At 49.2% G+C, this 25,804-nt stretch overlaps 7 protein-coding genes across 7 annotated transcripts; 2 read left to right on the plus strand and 5 right to left on the minus strand.

Moving 5' to 3' along the window:
• Positions 1 to 154: 154 nt before the first annotated feature.
• N7495_009801 (putative anucleate primary sterigmata (ApsB)) lies at positions 155 to 4,749 on the minus strand (the record flags this gene model as incomplete). The annotated part of the gene is made up of 3 exons (XM_057212452.1): positions 155 to 2,824; positions 2,876 to 3,776; positions 3,881 to 4,749. The coding sequence occupies 3 exons, from the start codon at positions 4,747 to 4,749 to the stop codon at positions 155 to 157; spliced, it is 4,440 nt and encodes a 1,479-aa protein (XP_057059315.1).
• A 638-nt stretch (positions 4,750 to 5,387) lies between these two features.
• N7495_009802 (Sec7 domain protein) lies at positions 5,388 to 9,655 on the minus strand (the record flags this gene model as incomplete). Its single annotated transcript, XM_057212453.1, has 2 exons — positions 5,388 to 7,282; positions 7,339 to 9,655. The coding sequence occupies 2 exons, from the start codon at positions 9,653 to 9,655 to the stop codon at positions 5,388 to 5,390; spliced, it is 4,212 nt and encodes a 1,403-aa protein (XP_057059316.1).
• Positions 9,656 to 10,865: 1,210 nt separating this feature from the next.
• N7495_009803 (unc-50 family protein) lies at positions 10,866 to 11,980 on the plus strand (the record flags this gene model as incomplete). Its single annotated transcript, XM_057212454.1, has 5 exons — positions 10,866 to 10,969; positions 11,017 to 11,116; positions 11,173 to 11,176; positions 11,278 to 11,615; positions 11,669 to 11,980. 5 exons carry the CDS (start codon positions 10,866 to 10,868, stop codon positions 11,978 to 11,980), a joined length of 858 nt encoding a protein of 285 aa, XP_057059317.1.
• Positions 11,981 to 12,285: 305 nt separating this feature from the next.
• On the minus strand, positions 12,286 to 13,158 carry N7495_009804 (PDGFA associated 1 family protein; the record flags this gene model as incomplete). Its single annotated transcript, XM_057212455.1, has 3 exons — positions 12,286 to 12,903; positions 12,981 to 13,048; positions 13,110 to 13,158. 3 exons carry the CDS (start codon positions 13,156 to 13,158, stop codon positions 12,286 to 12,288), a joined length of 735 nt encoding a protein of 244 aa, XP_057059318.1.
• Positions 13,159 to 14,188: 1,030 nt separating this feature from the next.
• On the minus strand, positions 14,189 to 17,121 carry orlA (putative alpha,alpha-trehalose-phosphate synthase subunit Tps2; the record flags this gene model as incomplete). Its single annotated transcript, XM_057212456.1, has 3 exons — positions 14,189 to 14,355; positions 14,415 to 16,659; positions 16,726 to 17,121. 3 exons carry the CDS (start codon positions 17,119 to 17,121, stop codon positions 14,189 to 14,191), a joined length of 2,808 nt encoding a protein of 935 aa, XP_057059319.1.
• A 670-nt stretch (positions 17,122 to 17,791) lies between these two features.
• N7495_009806 (uncharacterized protein) lies at positions 17,792 to 19,339 on the plus strand (the record flags this gene model as incomplete). Its single annotated transcript, XM_057212457.1, has 1 exon — positions 17,792 to 19,339. The coding sequence occupies one exon, from the start codon at positions 17,792 to 17,794 to the stop codon at positions 19,337 to 19,339; it is 1,548 nt and encodes a 515-aa protein (XP_057059320.1).
• Positions 19,340 to 19,601: 262 nt separating this feature from the next.
• pld3 (phospholipase D) lies at positions 19,602 to 25,030 on the minus strand (the record flags this gene model as incomplete). The annotated part of the gene is made up of 3 exons (XM_057212458.1): positions 19,602 to 19,608; positions 19,663 to 19,731; positions 19,785 to 25,030. The coding sequence occupies 3 exons, from the start codon at positions 25,028 to 25,030 to the stop codon at positions 19,602 to 19,604; spliced, it is 5,322 nt and encodes a 1,773-aa protein (XP_057059321.1).
• Positions 25,031 to 25,804: the final 774 nt, after the last annotated feature.

The following is a 25,804-nucleotide window of genomic DNA, read 5'->3' on the forward strand; positions in this document are numbered from 1 at the left end:
GCCTCATGATCATTATCATCGCAACATCCATGACGCACAGGTCGAAACACCCGAAAGAAAATAATAAAAAACGAAGGGAAGTGAACATAGTCAAGAACTGGATCAAGAACTGGGTATCGCAACAAACATAAAAATCAATCATGCTAAACCAAAATCACACCTCAATATCCACAGTGATACCACCCTCTCCTTCACTTGAACTTTGTCGCTCAGAGTTAGGCAAACGTCGGGTCTTGACTTCTTCCAATGATGACCGTACGCGCTCTCGGCCAAGTTCACCTTCGAGTCTCTCAATTGCAGAATCGCGCTCCTTGAGTTTCTGTCGCATTCCATGACGGTCCTTGATATTTTGGGCGCGCTCAGATTTCAGCAGCTTTTCCAAATACTGTATTCGATACGCCCATGCTGCAGACGTCTGTGGTGACACCTGTAGAGACGAAGATGAATTGAGGGCGAGCTGCCTCTCGGTACGGTTTTCGCTGCCGCTAGACGAGTTAGCCCTTGTGAGCCCTCGTTCTTCAGCTGCTGAGCTAAAGGATGGGGACCGTGAGCCTAAGGCTAGGACGGTTGCGGAAGCCGCAGAAGAAGAGCCAGGCCTATCACCAAGCGAGTCACTGGCCTTGCTCTTTCGAGACTCCTCTCTGAGGTTATTATTCTCCACTTTCAATCTCACCAATTGAGTCTGCTCAGCACGTAGTTTTTTGACAGCCTCCTCGATAATCTCAAGTCTCCGTACACGATTGCTATACGCTTTCTCAAGTTGGTTATACTGCTTCGATAGCGAATGGTCCACACTTTTGATTCGGCCCTTGAACTCGGCGATCACATTTTCAATGGTCTTGACAGCAAGCATTAGGTTGCGGCCAAACCCTGGCCAGAACAGAACATTGCCAATGACCTCCTGACTGGGAAGGTTGCCATTGATCAGACTGTTGTTATGAGACCATTCAGCACCGCATATCAACGCCAGTTGTTTCCATATCTTGAGGAACATCCCGTTACGCTCCGCTAGTTGATCTTCTAGCTGCTGCTTAGCTGAGTTGAACTTCTTGCGGTCCTGGTTGCGAGCATTTTCCAGCTCTGTAATCCGAGAGGAGTTTTGGGTGAGCGTGCGGGATGCCTGCTGGTGCGATTTGAGTGATTGTTCGAATGACACCTTATCTGCCCGACGGGCTTGTCGCTCGCGGTCCAGGTACTCAGTGAGCTTGCGAACTTCGAGAGCCGAGGATTCAAGAAGAGCATCACGGGTTTTAAGTAATGACTCCTTGTCATTGAACTGGGAGCGCATAGTCTCCAATTCAAGAGCCGTGGTCTCGAGCTCTTTTTGGAGCTTCGTGACGTTGGATATAAGACTAATCCGGCTGCCGCTGAGATCGCCCAGAGTCTCTCGGAGACTGTTCTCGAGATCCATCAGTCGCTCACGCCAGGTGGAAGTCTCAATCTCTTGAGCCTGCAGGCTCTTCTTCAATCGTCGGACATCCTCCTTCGCTGATGAAGCCTCACGATTCAGATCGTTCATCATGCGCTGAACCTCTTGCTTCTCCTTACCACCCACGACTTCACGTTGGTGGCGCTCATCTGCCAGGCGCTTCTCGAGCTCTCTGGTCTTTTCCCTCTCACTGCGGAGGCCGACCTCGCACACCTTCAACTCAGATTCTAAGTCTCCGATGCGAATCTTGTCGCCCTCTTGGTCTTCTCGAAGGAACGCAATCTCGTTCTGCCCAGACTCAAGCTGTACAGTCAACCGTTGTACCGTGGCGTTGGCCTCGAAGAGACTCTTTTCCAAGGATTCCATTTCCTCAACGGTGTCTTCGAGGTCTCGCTGCACCGACTTATATCGCTCCAAGTTCTTCACAGAATCCTCTTCGAGGTGCAGGATCCCCTCCGTGGCCGAACGCATTTCTGCTTTCAGGACCTTTAGACTCTCCTCCTGGGAAGCCAGCTTCTCATTTAGACACTTAATTTCGTCTAGCTTTCCTTCAAGCACATTGTCCAAAGCATCCAACTCGTCCTGCGCCTCCTCACGAAGGTTCTTAAAATTAGTGGCGGTATCTTCGGCGACTTCAACCGCTGTGTCGCGTTCTTCAACGAGCTTGTCGTTCAACATCTCAAGGTTCTCACGATCTTGAACAAGTTGATCACGCTCCTCTAGAAGTTGGTCACGCTCTTTTAGGGTTTCTTCAAGATCACGATTCAGGTTCTTTAAGTCCTCATTGGCCTGGTCGACATCACGTTGGTAAGCCTCATCAAGAGTCTCTAATTCCGAAACAGCTTCACTGAGTTGAGTTTGGAAGCTTTGGTTTTCGAGTCTCAAAGATGACAATTGATCACGAAGTTTTCCATTTATTTCTTCCAACTCATCACGCTCCTCGTCGCTGCGTGATGCGCTGGTTTCATTGCTGCCTCGACGCCCTTGAGCGCGAGATGCAGACCGGTCAAGAATGCTGTCTCCCGCCACTGATCGACTGCCATGGCGTCCGTGGACAAGCTTCAGTTCTTCGATCTCCTGGTAAAGACGTTCCTTTTCGCGGTTACGAGAAGTGAGCATCGAAGTCTGTGCGCTGACCTCCTTCCTTAGTTCAGCATTCTCTTGCTTCAAAAGGTCAAGTTCGACAAAGGCTTTCTTGTCAAAGGAGCTCATTGATTGACGGCCATCTCTTTCATGCGAGATTGTCGAGCCACGCTCACGTCCTGACCTCTGTTGGCCACTGGACATGAGCAGTTCACTTCGAAGACGGATTGCCTCGTCTCGTAGCCTACGGTTTTCGTCCTCGGCTTGCTCGCGGGCTGCTGTCTCGCCGTCTAGCATGTCCTTCCACATGTCCTGCATGAGTTAGTTTACCCAGGTCATAAGAAAAGGAAGAAAATGTCTTACTCGTTCCTCTCTCTCAGATCCAGTGGCTCGATTTTTGGTTAGCGAACTGACCATTTCCGCTAGGCGTCTCTTCTCGCTTTCTTTGGTGATGCTTTCCGATCTCATTCGCTCAATCTCAAGCTCGTAGCTTTCAATTCGTTCTCGCAAATAAATGATCTCTCCTTCTTGGACCGAGACTCGGTCCGCATCATCCGATGCCTCGGGATCGTGGTTCAGCATCGAGCCCTTGTCGGATTTGTTCTGGCGCACTTGCTTCTCCAGGTCACGGATTGTACGTTTCAGGAGTTGATTTTCCTTTTGCAACGAAAGCTTAGCTGACTGGAGCTCAATATTTTCTGAAATCATTTCTGTCACATTGTGATCGGAGCGTTTAGACAAGGCCTCATTGAGGAAGTGAACACGCATCTTCAGGTCGAAGTTTTCCTTCGCAAACCGATCAATGCTGCTGCTCTGTTCCTTTAGTGTCATACTACGGCCACTTTTTGCGAATGCTGGGGTTACAACCCCCGATCGCTTCTCTGGAGATTGCCCTGATTTGCGATAGCTAGTGGAAGCCATACCCTTCACTCGGTCTGCGGCGACTGTATTGCTTTGATTATCAACTTCCTTGGGCTTGGCCTTTGGAGTTTGAGGGGTTGGAGGGTCCTCGTGCTCTGGTTGCTGCTGCTGTGGCGATCCTTCTTCTTTCAATGGCTGCAGTCCTCCGTCCATCTGGCCGACAATAGTTCGTCTCTCCATCATGACGTCCTCGCTATAACCTGAGACGCCTGATGCCATACTTCCTAAGCTAATTGTTCGTGCAACTTGGGCGCGCTTTGTGGGCTGATAGGTGTCCCATTGGTCTGATACACCCGATTGGAGCGTAAAGTCCGCACCAAGAGTAGCATCGCTGCGCGTGGTACTTGTGCCGTCAGTGTTGTTGCTGACAAGGGAAGTACGCGAGAGGCGCTTGGAAGAATGGTTAGGGGATAAGGGGGGGATTGTGCGGAGGAATTGCGACTCGACAGGAATTTAGGTCGCCCGTCACTGGTACCGAAGCTTTGTTCGCCGAAAAGCCGAGGCGACAAACTACGGGATGATTTTCGTAGTTCAGATGGCATGAGTTGTGATTCATCGGCCTGGGACAGCTCGGAAAGTTCGCGACTGTGGAAGATCTTACTATGATCCTTGCCACTTTCAGACGTACTAGATTGATTGCGGTGGGTGTCGCGAAAGATTGCTGACGCTGCGAGGGGCGACGAAGCTGTTGAATCAATAGTGGTGTCGTTATCTGCGCGCATAGATGGGTTGGAGTCAACACGGACGCTTTCGCTGGCATCGGCAACGAAGGTGCTACGAGAACGGATTGATTCGGTGATGGGCTGAATGAAAGACAGCTGAGAAGAGTCTGTCTGTTGGGCGGGGTCGGCATCACCAACGCCGACAAGGTAGGTGTCATCGGCACCAGCACCATCTGTGGCGACGTTAATGGTGGAAGGCGGTTCGGGCATGAAGCTAGATTCTATCTCTGACAGCTTGCGGCGCATTTCATTCTCCTCCATCAGGGTTTGATTGTTGTCGCGTTGGCCATTTTCGCTCGAAGGGGGGAAGAGATAACTATCATCGTAATCAATCAGAGGAGCAGCGCTTGTGTCCTCGACGTCAAGATCAGACATTGTGACTGGCGCGTGGACGGGGGAAAGCACCGAATCTTCTTCAGTACAATAATAACCGTCAATGTCGGATTCGTATTCATCTAGAAATGCACGATGGTTGGCACTCAGGCCGGTTAACTCTAGAGACTCTACAGAATAGGAGTAGTCTGAGTCTGACTCGCAGTAGTCGAGGGAGCTGGAGGATGAATGCAAGATGGGAAGTGGCCCAGGGACCGACATGGCGGCCTGTGTTCCTATGTTTGGGATCCACCACGGAGCAAGGTCAACGAATCAGAACTAGGAAACAAGGTTCTTGTTTTAAGATCAATCGAATTTAGAATTTTGAGTCAACAAAGTGAATAGCAAAGTGATAGTTGAATCAGTAACAATGTAGGAATTAGGGGGGAATACTTAGAAGATTGACAACAATAGCGTCTGTGGGAAGAAATGTCAACGATATCTGGTCTTGTACTCGTGTACTTTATGGATTCAATTTACAAGTGAATGTATTGACTAGAACTCTATTACTTCTATTAATTGAGTCCGAACTGCTACCAAAGTTCAGGTATTCGCATTCAAAAGAGAAAAATCATAGTCTTCGTAGTTCCTCCAAATCATTAAACAATGTAAGTCAAACCCGTATAGAAAAGAAAAGAGGGGGAGGGGAAATAGAGAATAATAGTGGAAATATAAGGATGAAGAGAAAAATAGACAGTGGAGATAAAGGGGATATACAGAAGGGAAATTCAACCAGTCGCTTTCAAAAGTATGTGACGTTCTCTGTGTTCCCTCAGCCTGGAGGGGATCTTTATACAGCACAGGGAGAATAATTGTTAAAACACAGTCTGACAGATTAACGAAGATGGGGAGTAGGAAAATCAGGTCGAAACAGTCAGTGGCTCCGATTCTGGGTTGTTGATCTCGTCGGGAGTAAGATGATAATTGTTGGAAGATGCATAGATCTTTTCTTTCTGGCTGATTGCATTGCGCAGAGAATCAATGTAGGTTCGGAACTTGACAATCTCACGCAGCAGATACGATGACTTGCGCTCCCAGTTAGCCATAGCCTTGTTTGCGTTAGGATGTCGTAGTGTAAATGCGAGGTTCATGGCACCGCGCAGCTCGTTGTGTCTCTGGAGGTCATCTTCGACGTTCTTCACATATGCCTGCAGGGCCTTCAACTGGTCCTCTTCGGTCAGATGAGATGCCACCATACTCTGCTGTGGAGGACTCCAGTCACTGATGTTAACACGATCTGCGGGTAGCTTGGATCGCACACCTTGTTGATCCAGTGAGCTTCGAATAGAGCTCTGTATGCTCGGACGAGAATGGTGATGAGGCCCCGAAGGCGGCGGTGATCGGCTTTCATTACTTCCCAGAGCGCTATTTATGACGGCATCACTCCATCCATACTCAATGTTGCTGATACCTCCAACCAGAGGCTCCTTGGACAATCGAGCACTCCAGTAATTGGCGGTAGATACGAATTCTCGCACAATCTCGGGCGTACCTGCCTGGAAAAGATGTACTGCACCCGTGGGTAGGCTCAAGGCCCACACATGCGGACGTGACTTGGAATACCCAGGTGGTGGAAGGGCACTGGCAATAGTCTGGCGAAGCATGAACTTCCAGATCTCCTCGGCATTTTCTGTCCAGTTTCCACCTCCAACCACAACACCGCCACGCTGCTTCGCTTTCTGTCGCATGGTTTTGGTGGTATTAGAGAAGGAGAACAACCGCATCCAGCCCTGTTGAATGACGGCAAAACACTCGTTCCAATTGCGATCCTTGGCACGCTTGTCGACCGCATCCAAGTGATGCTTGTGTTTGACGCTTCCTTCCTTGGCCCAGGGAGCACCTGCCAAGGCCAACGTCTCGTCTTCCAAGAGTGGAGTGGTTCGTTCAGGCTCATCAAAGCTGTAGATAGACGGGGCGGAATCCTCACGAATGATGGCTTGGCTCAGGGCATTGGCAAATCCAATGGACTGCTGGTAGTCACCGCGAGGGTAATCTGAGCCAAAAGAATCGACAGAGGCAGAGGTGAACTTGCCCAATGAATACTTGCTCCAGGTGCTTGAGGCAGTTGGACTCAAGACAGAAGATTGATCATCCAGGCTGGTTCGGCTGGATCCCATCATAGATGCGGGGTATAGTCGGGTGTTACCGCCCCGAGAGCGAGGTTTGGACGACCATCTTGCGGCGCCATGACGAGAATCGGCTGATCTGCCACGAGGGTAGATGTCCGAGCCGCTTTTACTGATGGTGCTAGGACTCCTGCGAAGAATTCCCGTGGATGGAGTCAGGAAGCTGGTGGTGGATGTCATACGAGTTACCTCGCGCTCGGGCTGGGCACCGTGTAGAGGAAGACGTTCCTTTTGAATTGAGGTGTAGAAATCCTTCAAGATAGCCTCCACCTGCTGCTCCCATACTCGAACATTTCCAATAAAGGGGGTGTTGACCAATGGACCCGCGTCACTGTCGGCCGTATTTCGGTCAGAGTTGTCCATCTCCAGAGAATTACGGCGGGCGGGGTCAATGCTAGAGCGGGTGATGTTAGGTGCCTGAGAGGGTTCAAATAGTAGAGATGCGGTCTTGGAGCGATTGTTCGGTCGCAATGTCTCGAAACCATCTGGGGCTGCATCCATAGCAACTCGATGGATGGTAGGCATAGTGTTTCGAACGAACTGGGATTTGGTCATCTTTTGGTCTATATCGGCCAAATGCAGGTCGGTATTCAACAGGAGAAGGGAATAGCAGATGGTGTGAACAACATCTGTGTAGAAAGTCAGAACACATCGCAAGACAGAAACATATAGAAGAAAGACATACCAGTAGCTTTGAAGCCATGACTTGGATTAGAGTCACACCATCGGGTGGAAAAAGCATCCAAGACTCGATCCACTTGCTGACTTTCTCCCTTCAATACTAAGCGCACACACAGACTTCGAAGAGCAGCCAGGATATTCATATTGGACCAGTTATACAATCTCATGTAAGCTTCGCGAATCATAGCTCGATCAGGGCCACCGAGCCATGCAGCGGCCGGCTCATTGCCCACCACCTGATCTTGACTTTCGTAGAGTTTCAGAGCCTGCTCGCGATCACTTGCCGTAGGTCCATCCTCAATAGCGTCGCCAGGTCCGTCCATCGGGCTCTCAGTCGTTTCATCGAATGGTTTCGCCATATCGTCAATGATCGGGGTATTAGCCGCAGTTTGATAACGCGAGGCCTCAGATGTGGAAGGCGATTCAGGAATTTGGGGTTGGGACTCTTCTTTTACGCTGCTGTCGGGGGCTTCCTGTGTTATTGACATAGAGGAAGACTGAATGCCGCGTGAGGGTTTATCTGAGGGCTTTGGAGCGATAGACGGAGCTGCGCTCGAGCGCTTCCCCTGCAAGGGGGCATCTGCAGATGCGAAGCCGACATCTTCGCCCCTCACGGGTCGATCATCACCGCCACGGCTGTCTGCGAGTGGTGAGCGGTCTTGGCGGAAAGAGCTAGGAGGTTGGAGAGCTTTATTCGTCGCCGAATTTCCTCCAAGTGGAATGAAATCTCGTGGCTTGTCTAAAAGAGTAGGCTCGCGAAGTCTTTTACTTCCTTGACTCGTCTGTACATCATCTGCGAGGTAATCATTCATGACCTTCCGCAGGCTACTCACTGGGCTTGGCTGAGGCTTCAACGAGTCAAAAGCCTGAGGAGCAAGATCTTGAGGGAGTACAATTGGCGGCGGGATACCACTATCAGTGACAGACTTCTTCCGTCTGCGAAAGAAAGATGGTTTCTTATTGATAACCTGTGGAGGTCCCTTGCGAGTAGCGGAGGAAGGTGTCGGCGGACCTGTTGGTGTTTTGAAGACCACAGAGTCTCGTTCCTTCAAATTGACGGTCGCCCCGGTGGGGTCCTTTGCTTCATTATCTTGCAAATATGCCAAATCGTTCACATTCACAATCCCTGTCACATTTGAATTCGGAGAGTCCAAAAGGACTGGTGTAGAGTTCCTTCCTGAGCCGAAAACCCGCCGAAAAAAGCTGGGTTTTTCTTTCAAACCCATAGCGCTAACGCTATTTGTCGTAGTGATGGTCGTGGAAGTGATTTTTGCCGCAGGATCTGGCGATGGGAAAGCGGGCTTATTATAGGAAATTGTTGGACTGGGCGCAGGCAACTCTGAGGAAGAGGGAATTAAAGTGGGAGGATCAAGGTCTGTGTCGCCCGATAGTTGAAAATCATTGTCTCGACTTCTGAGAATGCCAGTGCCAAGGTTATCTGCGCGAGCTTTTCGGATCTGGTGCCCCTGTGCTGATTTCAGACTATTTCGACGTGACGCTGCTAGAGTTCGTGATGTATAGGCAGATGGAATAGTAGAGTTCTCAGGAATCTTGTGAGGTCCAGATGGAATGCCGGGAGTCGGTGCCGCCTCGTCGCCATCATCATCCTCCAGCAAGGATTCTTGGCCTCGGTGATCGGCGTAGGGGACATATTTCCTCGGTCCGCAGTCGAAACTTGGCGAGCGCCGACCCATGCCATCAGAGTCTGCTCGCGTTCGGGGTACGTTGTATCCAAAGTCGGCAGACGAGCTTCCCTTACTGCCCTGCCAAGAATCACTGCTCCTGGGTTTTCTACCACTGCCCCGAGAGCCCATTGTATCGCCACGAGCACTATCTAACCTTCTGGTCAATGTTTGATAACTTGAACTGCTAGTGCTTTGTCGGCTTCTAGTTGCGATGGTAGCAAAACGGGAGCTATTGTTATTAACGTCGTAGTCGTAGTCTGGTTCTGAGGATGTTGAGAAAGAAGAGGCATGGCTGCGATAGCGGCCATGCATTTCCGATCCAAAAGCCGAGTTATACAGTCGATAGTCATCTAGTACAGATGCCTCTGGGGCAGCAAATTGGTCCAACGATAGCAGCATATTGTCCACAATTGATGTACGAGCGGCATGTTGAGGAGAAAGGGACAAGTCGTGGGGATCTCTATCGTCCCCTAACTCGCTCGCTGTCGGCGCATTCTCAATAGATGCGGCGTCCGGGAAGGCATCGCGCAAAGGTGCTTGACCTGGGTACCCGCGTTTTGATCGGTACTTTGCAGTCTGAGAGGGAGGGGTGCGAGGAGGGGAGCTAGAAGCGTAGATATCGCGCAGTTGGGACATTGTTACGACTACCTGGACCCAAGTCAATAGGGTTTCCTAATAATGTAATGAGCATTGAATATTCAGGAGAAATAGAATTCGGTGCATCAATTTATAAGAGGGTACTTTTGCAATACCAACTGATCTCGGTTGACACCCGAGAGATGTCTTGAATGAGCTGTCAGACGTACCTGTGATGCCCAATGCTCTTTTAATGAGCTTTTTTTTTTTTTTTTTTGTTGCCCACAAGGCGATTCTTGAAAGAGACAGGCTATCAAGCAGCTAGGTGGATTTGGATAGAATTGAAGCACGGACTATATTCAAGTCATGGCATATCCGTAAGGGGGTTCAGGGGTGAACGGCAACATGCAGCCCTGAAGTGTGTTGAATTGAGGCGAAGTTGTATGTGAGTTGTAGATTGGGGGATGAACTCCTGAGAAATCGGGGGGAAAGAGAACTAAGAAGGTTAAGAACTAATTCAGACGCAAAATTCCCGAACCACTCAAAATTGGAAAATATATTAGCTGTTCCAGCAGAAGTTACAGATCAAATGATTGAACACAAAACAGACAAAAGACGAAACAGGGGAAGTTTTCATGTATCTACTCTTATCCCTGATTAGCCTCGGTACCGAGAAACACGAACTACGCCGTACGAAGGATTAAACCATCGACTACTAGGGGATATTCAAGGAAGTAGAATCCGGTAATAGATAGATAATATGGCAAGGTGATGTATCTAACAGCCCGAAGTGGATCATCGCGGACTTGATATATATAAATAGTTAGCTAGTATTTCTATACACGGAGCACCTCATGCCCATGTCTTTGCATACATAAATAATTAATCCCTTACTTCATACATGCAGTCCATTACTTACTATGTAGGTACAATGAGCCCTATATTTCAGGTTACCTGTCATTCAAGCCTAATATTTAGTGCCTAAGACGTAGATACTTCCTCCCCTCAATAAAAGTCTCCAGATAGATATAAAGATAGTTACACCAATAGGCTCAGAATAGAACAATACCGGTATAATGGATTTATTACAATATTAGGTAGAAATGTAGAAACCTGGAATTATTACTCTGTGTACAAGAATGAAACAGGCGTTATTTAATAATCGTTTCATCTTATACTCTGGGTTCACGTGACCTGACATAATCCAACACGTCGACCCCAACTCGTTTATTGATCCTTATTTCAAGCTCTCGACTAGAGCTCATTGACCATGAACCCCCACATCTCTGTCCCTCGCCAAAATGCTGGTTCTTCCAATTTTGGCTCCATGCCCAGTCGCGGGTCGACTGTGCGCATGCCGCGTTTCTTCAAGAGGTAATCCATATTCACTTGCATATGAGAGCCTAACTAACATCTGGTAGACTCTTCAAATTTCCCCAGATGGACTTTGAAATGGCAATCTGGGAGATGACTTCTTTATTGATCGCCCCGAAGAAGGTCTTCAAATCCATATACTATCATGTAAGTTTGGCTCCTTACCCGTTGGAAGCTGCAATACTAATGCTGCTCTGATCTAGAAACGTGAGTCTTATCTTCAGTCAAACTACCGATATCCCGAGGATCCCCTCGGGACATCACATTGACGCCCAATTTAAATCGCTTCATTGACGCAATTCATTCAGAAACTAAAAACACCTGGCATCGCCCTGACCCGTCTTTCGCATACCTCCTCTCCTTCTTTCTTCTCCTCACAGCTCTGGCCTGGGGCCTCGCATACACCCCATCTTTTGGCTCTATTGTGCGCTTATCATTCCTCTTCATATTCGTGCACTTCATCGGCTCCTCCCTCCTAGTCTCAACTATCGGCTACTTCATCATCGGCCGATTGTTCGGTCCCAATGGTGCCGCCGCTTCTCTGGCCGGTCTTCGTGGTTCGAGGAGCCGCCGACGAGGCGCTGCTCAGGGCCTGTTTGTACAACCGGGCGAGAAAGATCAATTGGAATTTGGATACTGTTTCGACGTAGGACCGACCCCTCTTCTCGTCACTAAATCCTTCTGACTTGCTTTACCTAGGTCTCCAATCGCGCCTTCTTCCCACTCTATCTTCACCTCTATGTGGTGCAATTTGTGCTTCTTCCCATCCTTACCCGCAGTCCGAGTAACTTCTTGGCTACCTTCTTGGGCAACACACTCTACCTCTCCGCCCTGATATACTACACCTACATCACATTTTTGGGCTACAACGCCCTGCCATTTCTACATAACACAGAATTGCTTCTTATCCCTATTGTCATCTTCGCTGTCTTATGGCTTGTCAGTCTGATTGTCGGTTGGGGCGTTGTCATGCAAGGCAGAAGTGTTGTAGGCCTGTTCTGGGGTGTGTAATTATGTCATAAAGTCTGAACTTGTCATATGAACCCTTCACCCATGTATGAGACCTGATTTTCTATGTATGCATTGGGAAGAGTAATTACCTTTGTTTTGAACTGCATTAGCGCGTTGATGTACATGATTTCTCCTTTTCTGCTTCATCTATCGCATCAGGCTTCCTCAAATCCTGATCTATCTATACACCATCATTATAGATCTCTCGCTTCAAAAGAGCGAGTATTTGTTCTCGGAACAAAGCAACGTAGCCAGGTAATATTTCCATGTAACCATTGAATTTCAGCTTAAGATAGATCGCTAAATCACTTCTTTCTACCCTTTATGGGCTTTCCCATAGCAGCAGCACGCATCTTGTCCTCGCGCTCCTTGATCAACGCAGCCTTCTCCTTCGCTTGCTCGTCCTTCTCCTCCTTTTCAGCCTGCTTCCGGGCCCGTTCAGCCTCACGCTGCTCACGGATGATTGATAGACGTGCGAGATCAGCCCGCGCTTCATCGGTCTTACCCTCCGCGTGCATCTTCAGATACCGCTCACGCGCCTGTTGTGCCTGAATAGCTTCCCGTTCCCGCCGGGAGAGCTGCGACGGGTCTTTCACGACCTTCTTCGGCTTAGCGCCCTCCTCATCCTCGTCAACCTTCACCAACTGTTCCCGAGATTTGGCAGTGTGGTTGGGGTTCGCGGGGAGGCCAGTGTCGGACTCCTCAGAGTCTGATGGGGGCAAATCACCAGGCTGAGCGGGTGTTTGGCCCCGCTTGGCTTGCGCAGCTTGCTTCTTCGCCTTTGCAGCTGCACGACGAGCCTCGCGAGTCACCTCCGCGGAGGCCGCCTGGCCGCTAGGACCAGCTTCATCGCCACTCTCTTCGGAGCCTGACTCTTCGGACGAGTCTTCATCACCACTCGATGGGACTAAGTCGGCTGGGTCCTGAATTGTAGAAAGGAAAAAAAAACATTAGAGCCCTGTTATGTGAAGGCTGAGTCGCTTGGTAGTTTCCAACATACGCGCCATAGACCAACTGAGTTTCCATCTTTGTCAATCTGTTGAATATCTCTGCTGAAGTGCTTGCCTCCTGTTTTTCTAGGTGAGTTTCTCATCACTCCCTTAAGATGGGGTGTTTTGTGTGTGCATACCTCCTCGGGAAGGCTTAGAGAACTTTCCTCCACGACCGCGGGGAGCCATTATGGATATGTGACGTGTGAAATCCGGAAAGGTGGTTGATTGTAGGGAAGGTTTTGCTTCTTCCTTCTATTTAAATCGTCTTATGTCAGTATTCTTCGAGTTTGAGTCGTGTTGAGTCACGTTGTGGAAGTAGCACAGGCATACACCGACAAATAGAGGGGCAATTTGACAAGGCGGGGAAGGGATACAGAACAATTAGAGCAAAGCGAATCACCTCAGAATAAGTGAATATTGAACTTACTTGGGCAGATCGGAAATGTGGAGGAAGTTGAATCTGGAGAAAAAGCGCAACGAATCTACGAATCCAGATTAATCAGTCACATGTTGTTGGATCCACTTCAGTTTCTTATCAATTTTATCAGCATTCGAAGCCCTAAAAAGTTCCATTTTTGATTTCTTTACATAACAGTCAAGCTTAATATCACTTTTATAATTTTTATTCAATTTCGTATAGGATAGGATAAGCATCATACATAATAGATCTAGGAACTGTGAACATAGTGTATGATATCTTTGTTAAGCTTAAGGTGGGATGAGGGCTGATGCTTCTTTCCTCTATGCTCTCCTTGTAGTGTCAGCTGCTGTGTTGCTGAATTGAGAGGCCTGAAAGCATTCATACTTTATGAATACTACCAGGTGTAGTGGTCCTTACTACACTGTATTTGTCTCTGTACTTCCCCATAGGGAGAATTGTTCCTCGCAATATTGAAGTTTTGGAATATTGGTAGCATTCATTAACCGTCGTTGTCTAAAATTCTTTACAGTTCAAGACTCAACAGCTCCTCTAATAGTTTTTCTTTTAAAAAGACAAGCAGAAAGGGAAAATGAACCCGTGACGCCCGTTGGATAGAGAATTTTAAAGAAGATACCAGGGCTCACAAAAACACCGTTTCAGCATTGAATAGGTCCGTGTTTATCAATCCATACTTGGAGCAATGGTCATAAGGAGATACTACCAAGCTAATCATACCTTAAATCTTGTTGACTCAGTAAAAGGTGACCGGAACTCTGCCGACGATATTGGCATGATTTAGTGATCGTGGCTGGCGCTGCTGTTAAGCATCTGGATGGTGTTAATGACATCGGCGGGCTCGAGAAGATGCCAGCTGGCATCAGTTTGTTTTGAGCTGGCACCAACTGTCACCGAGTAGACGTGGTTTTGGGGCAGGTCGAATTTCTGCAGTGCCCGGAACATGTCTGCAAGTTGTTTGTTAGCCAATTCTTATGGCGGAAAATGGCTAGATGAGCAACCGTACCTTCGTCGGTGAAGTCATCTCCTAGGCACAAGATGAATTCGGGTGCCTGGCCCGGCTCATGGCCATACTCATCCACTAATCGTGTGGCAATGAAGCCCTTGTTGACGAACGTGGGTCGAACCTCCAGATTGGCCTTGCCTGCCATGACCTCCACATCCCATCGTTTAGCAACGGTATCCTCGAGTGCCTTCCGGCACTCACGAGCCTGGAAAGCTCCATATTCCGGGTCTGCACGGCGGTAGTGCCATGTCAATGCTACCCGTTTCCGCTCGATGAACGAGCCTTGGGTTCGTTCGGTGTAATGTTGGAACACATCCACAACCTCCTTCTGCCAGCCCATATTTGACTGCTCAGCCAAGTTCTCCCATTCGTCCTCACCAGGCTTACGAATAAAGCAACCGTGTTCAGCACTTAGTCCAAGCTCAGGAATGTGGCCCATCCATTCATCCAAAAAGGCCTGATCCCGTCCACTGATGATCCATACAGCGTTACGTGGGTCTGCCGACAAGGTCTTGAGTGTGCGCAGAACCCTATCTGATGGAATAGCAGCCTGAGGGTCTTTAACAATGGGGGTCAGTGTGCCGTCATAATCAAACATGAACAGTCTCTTGTGGGCCTTGCGGTACTGCTTGACGAGCTTCAACCGATCCAGCGCCGGAGTGGCAACGGATTGATCAAAAGACGAGAGATTGGTTAGAAGACGATGGAGGAATTGGCGCGACCATGTGTCCACTGTGTTTGTAATAACGTGTTTGTAAAGCTTCATATGCTGCTCTTTCCGCTCGTCGGCTGGCATCTGCAGAGCTTGATCAATGGCGCCGGCGACGCCGACCAAGTCCCATGGGTTGATATGAATGGCACTAGGGAGGGTTCCTGCAGTACCAGAAAACTCAGAGAGAATAAGGGGACTGTGATTCATGTGCTGACAGACGATGTACTCGAGGCTCGTGGTGTTCATGCCATCTCGCACAGTGGTGATCAGTCCAAGATCAGCCACGCGCAACAAAGCAAAGTACTCGGCTGGGGTCAAATACTGCGGATAATACTGAACCGGGGAGAAGCTCAACGACCCGAAGCGGCCGTTGATGGTTGAGACTAGATTAGAAATCTGACTGGCCATCTTATTCTCGGGGTCCTCTTTCTCCTCTTCCACGCTAGTTGGACTGGTCACTTGGATAAGAACAACCTTGTCGCGCCACTCAGGATATCTTTCGAGGAAGATTTCGAATGCTTGCAGCTTCTGTGCCACTCCCCGGACACTGTCTAGCCGGTCCCGCCCAACGATGATCTTCCGACCCGCATACAATTTGCGAATACCTGCTACAGTTTTCTCGATATCTGGGGCTCCAAATGCCGCTTGCTGGATAGCACGGGCATCAATTCCAATGGGGAAGACATCCACAGCAACATGGGCACCATATGCATCCACACCTGCGGAGTTTGATTCAAATCCCAAAACACGGGTACAACAGGAAGAGAAGTGGCGAGAGTAGGAAAATGTTTGGAAGCCAATCATGTTGGCACCGAGAACTCCAGTCAACACCTCCTTGCGCTTTGCAAGACAGCGTACAAACTCACTGCTAGGGAATGGGGAGTGTAAAAAGAATCCCAAATAGATGTTCGGAATGCGCTGTCGGAGCATACTGGGCAGAAGGAACAGGTGGTAGTCATGTATCCATACGACGTCACCTTCCTGGTACTCTTCCGCAATGCGGTCCGCGAACAGCTGGTTCAGCCGAATATAATCAGCCCATGCCTGTCGCTCTGCGCGACCATCTGTTGGGCCATGCTGCTTGTAATGCAGCAGCGGATACAGTTCACGTTCGGCATATCGCCGCCATCGCCCTTGGTCTTGTAGTAAAATTGTATCACCCGGTTCCTCCAATTCACTAGATAGCCAAACCGGTAGAACGCGGCCATAGCGCCCAGAGGACAATTGATTATCAAGTCGCTCTCGATCCTCACGTCCAACCTTCAGGCCCTCCACCAGAGGATGTGTTGGCTGCGGTTGTTTCGCATTTACCGGGACCGGTGCAGCCGCTTTGTTGACAGGGGAAGCGTTACTAGTAGGCGGCGACTTGACAGCCACGTTGGCAGACACCTGCTGTAGAGGAGGCTTTGTGTCCACAACGGGTTCAACTTCTCCGGTCCACCCCACTAGGGTGTGGGACCATGGAGTCTCGTTTGATGTCAGATGGGCAAACGAATCGAACAATGCGGAACTGCCGGAGCGTGGCTTGATGGTCTGTTGACGAAATTAGTTAGTAGGCGGTTCTCATATGAAACTACAGATATGAACTTGGTGACGTACCCAGTTCGACCCTGATTGAAATTGGAGCTTATATGGGATGCAGAAGGCAGCGCTGATCAAGCGCCCGCTCAGTTTCAGTCCTGGATGCTGTATGCGCGGGTCAGATTCAGGTGACATGGGTGATGCCTCTCCAATCAAGCTCAAGCGACGCAATAAATCCTGGCCTGCTCCTGGGCTCTTTCCAGCTTCTTCTGATATTGACTGATCAGAAGGACCCACAGGCTCGAATTTGGCTCCCTGGAGGTTGCTGAAGTATGACGGCGCATTGTTTTCCAGTTGACCTTTGTTATTGGTATCCAAATTTGGAATCGTACTGCTAGTATCAGGATTGGCGACCTCTATGGGGTTCGACTGGCCATCAGGTACAGATGCGGGGTTGTCTGCCGGTCCAGACATGGCAAATATGTCTGGATATATGGAATTCGCAAAAGGTGTTCGGATAATTTAAACTACAGAGAAAAATTCAGAATGATAACTGCAATTGCCCTGAATAGTGTTTGTACTGACATGGATGGAGAAACTGGTCGCGTGTATCCTAGAAGCGGAAGCGGGGGGGCGGAGGCAGGCGGGGGAGACCGAAAGGATGGGGGAGTAGAAACGAGGGGTTAGGATGAAGCCATGAATGAATCAGCAAGAAAAAAAGATATGAAAGCACAAGGTTGATAGAGAAGATAAGTTGGAAAGGAGAGGGGGTGGAAAGTTGGAGGGGCAAGCGGTGAGATTAGAGAAGCCACAAGCCCAAACAGGAACTGGTCCGGTATGGATTGGAGTTAAATCGAGTTAAATCGAGTTAAATCGGTACTTGAGATTTTACGTCATGAATATTCTATTCGATCTTTCCTTCCTCCACTCCACATTTTCTCACTTCCCCTTCCACTATTCCACTTTTCAAGTTTCATATTACTACCTATTCAATTACATTCTGCTTCGCCTTTTCTTCCTGCAAGGCCTAATTATATGGCCTTAGGCACCAAAATATACTCAAATTTTCCAGCTAGCGCCCCGTCGGTTGTAAATTCCTTCTGTCACAGACCCCTCGTCATGTCCCAGTGATTGTACATTTGATATGCGGCTTTCCGGCCTCCAATCCTCGCGCTTTTCTCTCCATGTACCCAGGCGACTGCACGTCCCTGGCCCTGCTCAAGACTCGGATGTCTTCGCCGACAGTCTTCGCAAGACCCTAGAGGCCCATCGCTCCTCGAATAGGGCTCGACTCATTCGCAAAGTATATCCGCGAGCCCCTGCATTGGGTTTGTTTCGCCCTTACATACTTCCCAAAAATCGTGCTGGATATCAGCCGCCTGAGCCGCCAGTTGCGATATCAGAAATATCGGCACCGGAATCAACGAAACCGGCAAAAAGGCGCATGCGCGGACACGTGCAAGAAAAAGAGCCATTAAAGAATAGACCCAATGCCATTCGGAGCGCCAATGCGTTGTATAGGCGAACCCATCAACAATGTCCTTGGCTGAGGCACATGGCTGCACCTCCGGCTTTTGGCGATGCGTCCACATTCCTGGATGCGGAGATCCAAGCTCTGGACCGTTACCTTACACCAAGCCCTGATGAGCAAACCCAGATCACTAAGTTCACTACCGAACTCAAGTCGCTGCTAGAAACAGTGGTTTCACAGCCACCTCAGATCATCGGGTCTCGCTGTACAGGTCTGGCGCTTCCGCATTCAAACCTTCATTTCCTCCTGCCTTTCGAAGACATCCCGCGATCTCTAGATCGAGCCCGGCGGCCAAGCCCTACACGACCGCAGATCAGAGATGCCCACATTAACCTACTCCACCAAGTTAAATCGACTCTACAAAGTAGTCCGGCCTTCAAGATCCAGGCCCAGCTATCTGGGAAACGTAAAACTGTCCTGGAGGCCCAACACCTGCCAACGGGCTTACAGCTGCTCTTTCACTGTGGCGAGAGTGTGCCCGCTATCACCGAATATATCCAGGACTACTTAGTCGAATATCCACACCTCCGGCCTCTGTATGTTGGAACGAGGGCTTTGCTTGAGGCACATGGCCTTTTCGGATCTTCTCATTCAAGTATCAGCCCCGTCGCCTTAGCTCTACTCTTGGTCGCCTTTCTCAAGATGAATCACGGCCGCTTTCAAGGTCCTCACCGCCTCGGCGATGAGTTCCTAGCTCTTCTTCAGTTCTATGGCACTGGCGTGGATCTTCAGACCGTCGTGGTTGCAGTCGACCCTCCCGGATTCTTCGACATGGAAACTTTGCGTGCTACCGTGGATGATCATGTCAATGCTGCATCTGTGCGCGGCCAGAAATCTATTCTCAGCGCTAAACGCACAGCTGCTGCGAGGGGGAATCACCCTGCTAATCGAAGACTGTGTATTCAGGACCCGACTCATTATATGAATGATCTCGGTCGGTCCTGTACATGCGCCCCGGAGTTGCAAGGTGTGTTTGCAGCTGCTTACAAGCATCTTCGTCATGCATGTGATGAGTGGAAGGGCCCGTCCGAGAACAGTTCTTCTCTTCTCACAACTGCCCTGCGGGCTAATTTTGATCAGCTGGAGAAAGACCGCCACCAGATCGTGCGTCCAGTAGATCTTGATATAGAGGCCGAGCGTGATGCGGTCCTTGTTAAATAGATAGTCCATGTAAATAAGTTACTTAAATCTCTACTCAGGAACATTATAGAAGCCAAATTATCAGTTCTCTAAAGGTATTTCTTGCTTAAATAGGAACACCAAGAAACACCCTAGCCCATAAAGAAAAGAGACTGTCCACCTTAGAGTCAGGGAATGACAATACACCAATCACAATGATAGCGCTCAAAAACGGAAATATGAAATATCAAGAAACAAGAAATAAGAAGCAAGAATCAAAAGATGCGGTGTGCAGAGATGATGTTCAGTTGCTGGAGGTTTATTAGTATTGAGACACGATCCATAATATAATTCAAAAGACTTACTAGATTTCGAGAGGGGAAATTTGATCCAGGGCGTAAAGCCAGTTTCCACCCTGTTCTTCTTTCTCAAGCCTGAAATTGGTTAGTGGTGGTCTAATAATGTAACCGGACATATAGAAACGTACCAGTCATATGGCCAGAGGATGAGGTGACCTTGGGTCCTGTTCAGCATGTCCTCTGCGCGTTGGTTATCAATAATCTCGTCTGCAGCATGGAATTCTCTTTTGGATCCAATGGTCGTTCCTCTCCGTCGGCGCCTCCGAGGTTGAGATGCAGGAGGGTTTACTATCTCCGGTTCAACCTGCGTCGAGTTTGAGCGGGGCTTTTCTGCATCCTTTTCTGCATCAGTGTTATCATCAACGTTGCCGTTCGCTCCTGACAAATTCGGAACCGATGCTGACTTCTCGCCAATGGCGGAATGTGGTCGATCGGACTCAGTTGTAGTAAAATCAACGGTCCTTAGCCCAGTCTTTTCATCGTTCGACTGTGGGGATTTTTCTGTCGCTGCACCTTCTGTCTTGGGACCGAGGAGGGATATCGGTGAGCTGAGGATAGGCGAACTGAGGAGTGAAGCCACAGCTGATGAACCGGTTCCTGGGGGACCCGCTGGTTTTTGGTTATGGGCAGGAGGCTTCGGGCTAGAAGCAGTATGACCATGGGCGCTTTTCTGGCTCTGCAATTCCGCAAAGCGTTCTCCATATGCAGCATACTCTTTGTATTCCTTCCAGTTCTTCACCTCGTTGTCAGGCATACATCGGAAAACGGACCGGTAGATTTTTGTGTTCTTGTCAGCAACGGCTTGCCAGGTGTCCAAATAGAAACCATCCTTCAGGGGATCTTTCATGCAATCCTTGTCAATAGGGATCTGTTGGCTGAAGCTATCCGTGAACACCCCATTACTGTCCGTCTCTGATTCACGGCTTGATGAGCCGGATGCCTCATGGCCCTGTGACGGTGTATCAGAGCTTGTTTTGGCCTCCGAGTCACGCGGTGCGTCGGCTACGGATGCTGACAAGTTCCGAGGCAGCTTTTGTGACGATACTTTTTTCGGCTGCTCAACAGTGCCTTTGCCTTCTGGAGCGATTGGGGAAAGAAGTCTTTCTTTGCCATCTGGTGTCATCTGCGAGTCTCGACCCACGATTAAGCCGGCTTGTTGGGCGGCTTTCTTCTTATCAAATCCTTCCCCATCCACATCCATTTTGTGATCGTGGTTATCCGTGACACGCGGGTCGGTGGTGAGTCTTCGGTTGCTTTTGAGGTTGGGGTTGTTGCCCTGCTCCCAGTCAACGTCATGATTGAAACTGTATATGCCCTCTGAACGCGAGAGGAACTCGTCCTGGATGCGGTGCCGACGTTCAACCATCTCACGCTCATCCTGTCGCTCATTGACTGAGAATTCCGAATCTGGTGGGTCTCTCGTGCCCGCGGGTCGAGATCCCTCTTCGGCAGCCTGAATCTTACGCAGCTCTTCTTCAGTTTCAATGTCATGCTCCATGAGCTCATCAACATCGATTCCAAGGTGCTCTCGCATCAGGCGCATACGAAGAGTATGCGGGAATCGCCCAACCAGATAGGGCTTGCCGTTCATGGTAGACGAGATCATGTCGGTATCTCGCACAATGGCTGCTACTTCCGAGTCGCGCGATCCCAACATGGATCGTTCATTGATGTTTGCGGATCCAATGATGGCAGCACGATCGTCCACGACCATACATTTTGCATGGATGTAGAGCTGCTCTGTTACCAGTTGATTTCTCGGTCCAATCTTTCCCCATGTTCGTAAGCTGAAGAATTGGATATAGTCCTCTGGATCGATACCCAATGCACCTAGACGACCGAAGATGGAAGTCTCGCCACGGCAAATACTGCGATATTGACATTGCATGATCAGACGCACGCTGGTGCCGCCCTCGCTGTCCACAGTGTTTTGGAAGCCTGGCATCAAGGGAATAACTATGACAGCCCTCCATGCCTCGCCATTCTTGGCTGCTCGAACGATACGTTCCACAAGCGCATCTCCGATCAAGTTCTCAATCTTCCGGCCTTCGATTTCGCAAGTAGTGATGAAGAACTGATTTTCAATGTAGACGAAGTGTTCGGATTCCTCAATCAGTTTGACATAGGCATTCATGATGCTATGTTCCGTGACATCGGGTGTACCGGTCGACCAAATACTGCTGGATCGCAGAACCTGAACCTCGCAAGTTCCATCCAGACCCAGAGCCTCCAGATCGCCTGGAATAAAGTCCGGGGGTGGCAGGAGGAACGGTGTTGGTCGGGTTGGCTTCCGTTGGCGCAAGATGTAATTCCAGCGTTGGACGAAGTGTCTGGCAAGGTCTCGTGCAGGTTGACCCACCACTTGCATTGAAATGTCATGCCAGGGCATTCGAGGCACAACGTTGCGGTCATACATTTCTTCATATGGCTTGTCTAAATCGTAGAAATCTTGAATACGTGGGTTCGAATAGTCCTTGCCCGGCCAGAGCTGGCAATTATCTGCGTCTTTGGGCATATCTGTGGTTTCAAAGCCAGTAGGTTTATCATCCGTCAGCAAGTGCTGAGGTGTATCCCAACGTCCGAAGCACAGATCGATTCCTCCAACAAAAGCCAAAGTGTGATCAATAAGGCAAAGCTTCTCGTGATGAGCCCAGAAGAAGGTGTTTTGACGGAACTGATTTGGTGATCTCTGGACAAAAACGTTTGGATGGAGTTCGAGAAGCGAAAACTTTGAGTATTCTGAATCAATGGGGATGGCGGAGTTGATGTTTCGGTACATAATGATAAAGATCTTCACTCCTTCGCGAGCCTTCTGCTGTAAGAGACGATCCAATCGCCACTTTTGACTGATAGCAGCAGGTCGTCGCATGTATAACTCCGGACTCAACCACCAGTCATGAATGTAAATGACGTCCTTTGCCTGGTTTATCGCTCTTGACACAACCCACATGTAGTCTCGTGCGTCGACCAGCCATTGCGCAAAGCACTTTTGTCGCACTGGGGCAAAGCTATCAAACCGATTGGGATGTATCCAGGGGGTGTTTTCAGCCATGAGGCGAATTGAGTCTTCAAACTGCTGAAGATGGCGTTCGTTTCGGGCTAGTAGCTTCAACTTGCGCTCAGAGTTCTCGAGCCGCAACTGATGATGCTTGGGATGTCTCGCTGACTCCTTTGCTGACTTGGCCAGCTGTTTTGTCTTTTGGTTGCCGATGCTCATCTTGTGGGTTTGGATCTTGAACCAGGGATCCACGAGGAACACATCATAGATATTCATCTCCTCAGGTGAGTCAACGCAGACCACATAGCTGTGCCGTACAAGGAACCACTTGGGCCAGTGTCTCTTCTTGACGAGCGAAGGAGTCAGGGCTCTTCGGAAGTCAAGACCCTTGGATGATTGAATGATCAAAAAGCCCTCCTTTCCATGGTAGCTACCTTCCGCTGCAAGACGGACTCCAAGTGCAGAGAGTTCCAGGAACTTGCAGAGACGGTTGCTGTCTGCTCGGAAGATTAAAAAGCGAATCATCTTTTGCAAGTACATTTCGAGCTTTTTTCGCTGTCTTTCTGGATAAGTTTCTCTCTTGCTGCTCATCCCTTCACCACCCACAACGGCCTCCCCCTCTTGGTTGGTGATGCTGGATTTTCTGCGAGTGAGAGCAGCAGAAGGCCGACGCTGCTTCTTCTTTCCTGGTCTTTCTGTGCCACTCAATGGCTCTGGGCCAGTCTCATATGCCCCATCTTCGTCCTCATCCTCAAACTCGCTTTCCAGGCCACGGACACCTCTCAAATACGGGAAAGCACTCCTAGGGAAGCGAGGAATATCGGGACTATTCTCGCTCGTCCGCAGCTGGATGTACTTTTGAGTTCCAAGATGAAGCTTGTACTTCAAGTGTAGATTGGCAAAATCCTTCAGAGTTCGGAAGATGATCCACTTCATTCGAGTGATGCCACTACCATACTCTAGCTCGACCCTGAACACCAGATGACGATCGCCCGAATGAGAGTCGATGCGGCTGTCTGTGACACGAACCTTCAGCTGTTCTAGGAGAATCGGAATACGTTTACTTCCGTGTTCGTCCCGCTGGAAGAAACTAGCTAGAATCAACGCTGCGGGCACTCCTGAGGCCAGCTCAGCTAGCAATTCTGCCGACTTTTTATTGTCAATTGCACTCTCGCCCTTGCGCCGCCCAATCAGCTTCAAGCCAGCTTTGATCTGTCTCCATCGCTGACCGCTAGTGCTAGTTCCTCGTTCTCCACGGTGACGTTTCCATGCGAACGCTAGACTTTCCGGGTTCTCGGAGGGCCCAGCGAGGCCAGTCAGTCGTCTCAAATTGCTCGGTCGTCGCTCGTCCTGATTCTGTTCATGTGGCCTTCCCGAGTATGTCAAGCCACGGTTCCCAGCCCAAGCAGCACTCCTTTTCCATCGATTGAGTCTTTCGCGGCCCTCGTCCTCAGAGACACCTTCTCGCTGTGGCTGAGGCGCGAAGTCTGTAGTGCTAGCTCTTCGAGGGAAGATATTTGCACGATAGTTTTCAAAAGGGGCGAAAGACGAGGAAAAGTGGAATGAAGGTCTGCGTGGAGTTTTGGGTGTCGTAGGAGCAGTGCGATTCCCAGTCTCTTCTTCCTGGGTCTGTCGACGCCGCAGGATCCTTTTCTTTTTGGGGCGATCACGCTGTTCGCCGCCACTCTCCTCCGCATCAGCATCAATGTCGCTCCCTTCTTCCGGCAATGGCTCAGGGAAGGGAAATTCACCCCGTTCAGAGCCCGGAGTCATCAGATCAGCAGGGGGTGTCCGAAAGTCGCCCATCGCTAGTCCGTTGGTGGAACCGGAATATGAGTGTGACACAAATGAGGACTTAATCTTGTTCATAAAGGACTGTTTCCCCTTAGTATTATGGACCCCATCATCACCATTTAGGGACGCAGGTCGGGAATGCGCACGTGTTTGTGTCACTTCAGGAGCTTCATTATCGGTATCTCGAAATTGAACGCTGGCGGCACGGGATGTAGGGGATTGTACAGGACTGAACGATTGATGTTTCTGGTTACTAGCTGATCGAATGCTCAGGGATGGTGGCTTCTTCGGAGGCAAAGCATCTTGGACTGTGGGTAAAAGTTGTTTCTCCTTGGTTCCTGGAACACATTGGGCTTCTTTTGGTAGATTCTGTGCTTCTGGATCCTTATTCTCCTCCGTCATGTCTGAGCTGATCTGTTTGGGCGAAGTAGGTTGTTTGGCGTCGGTAGGAGATAGAATCAGTGATGCCAGCTTCGTCGGCACATTTGACGAGGAGATAGAGTTGGGCTTCTTGGATTTACTTTCCTTAGAGGCAATATCAGCCCCCTTTTGAGTGGAAGAGGTCAAAGTAGCGTCAGCCATGCTACTATTCTCGATTGGGGATGTCAGTAGTAGCTCATAAAGAGGCGTCTGGAATCCGGTTACGTACGCTCGCTCAATAATTATATGGGATCAATTGGAAGCCTGTCGCGAAAGATGAAAACCTCTACTTATCATTTCTATCAAGCGGATTGAAGAGTTATTAATCCAAATAGTGGACTAACATGGTCCTCTGTTAAAATAAAGGAGAGTTGAATCAGTTAGGAACCGTGGTGGAGTCAGCCCCGTTCCAAAAATGGCTCTGACTGGAGAGAAGGACAAGCTAGCCAAAAAGTGGGCGGTCAAGGGGTGAAACAGCAATATTGGAGTGAAGTCCAATCACCAATATATTTCAGGTACTAGGTGGATATCAAGATTTAATGTAGAAACAATAACCCGAATGCATGAGAGGTTCGGTTGTCAAAAGGAAACAGGTCCCAACATTCCGAGTTCAGTTTGGATTTCTCCATTTTGAGACTTTACTGATGCCTGGTGTCTGAGGTGTCCATATCACGTGCTATAATATATTTTCAAGGTTACTGTTCAATGTTAATACATAGGTATGCCGTAAGTACTTATAGTAGTAGAGTGGATTTTATATGTATAATTTTTAGTTAGTGCTCCGTAGATTTGACTAAGTGGATTCCTGCAGTCTTCCATCAATTGTGGAGAAAAACGAACTGTCGGCCCCTTCTCTGTATATACCCGAATTCCCCCACATATACCCAGGTAATTCCTTGAATCTCATCACGTAGATGTCATATATTTACACATCTG

This window comes from Penicillium taxi (assembly GCF_028828555.1).
Source record: "Penicillium taxi strain IBT 34144 chromosome Unknown utg000006l_segment0_segment0, whole genome shotgun sequence".
Classification (NCBI taxonomy): Eukaryota; Fungi; Ascomycota; class Eurotiomycetes; order Eurotiales; family Aspergillaceae; genus Penicillium; species Penicillium taxi.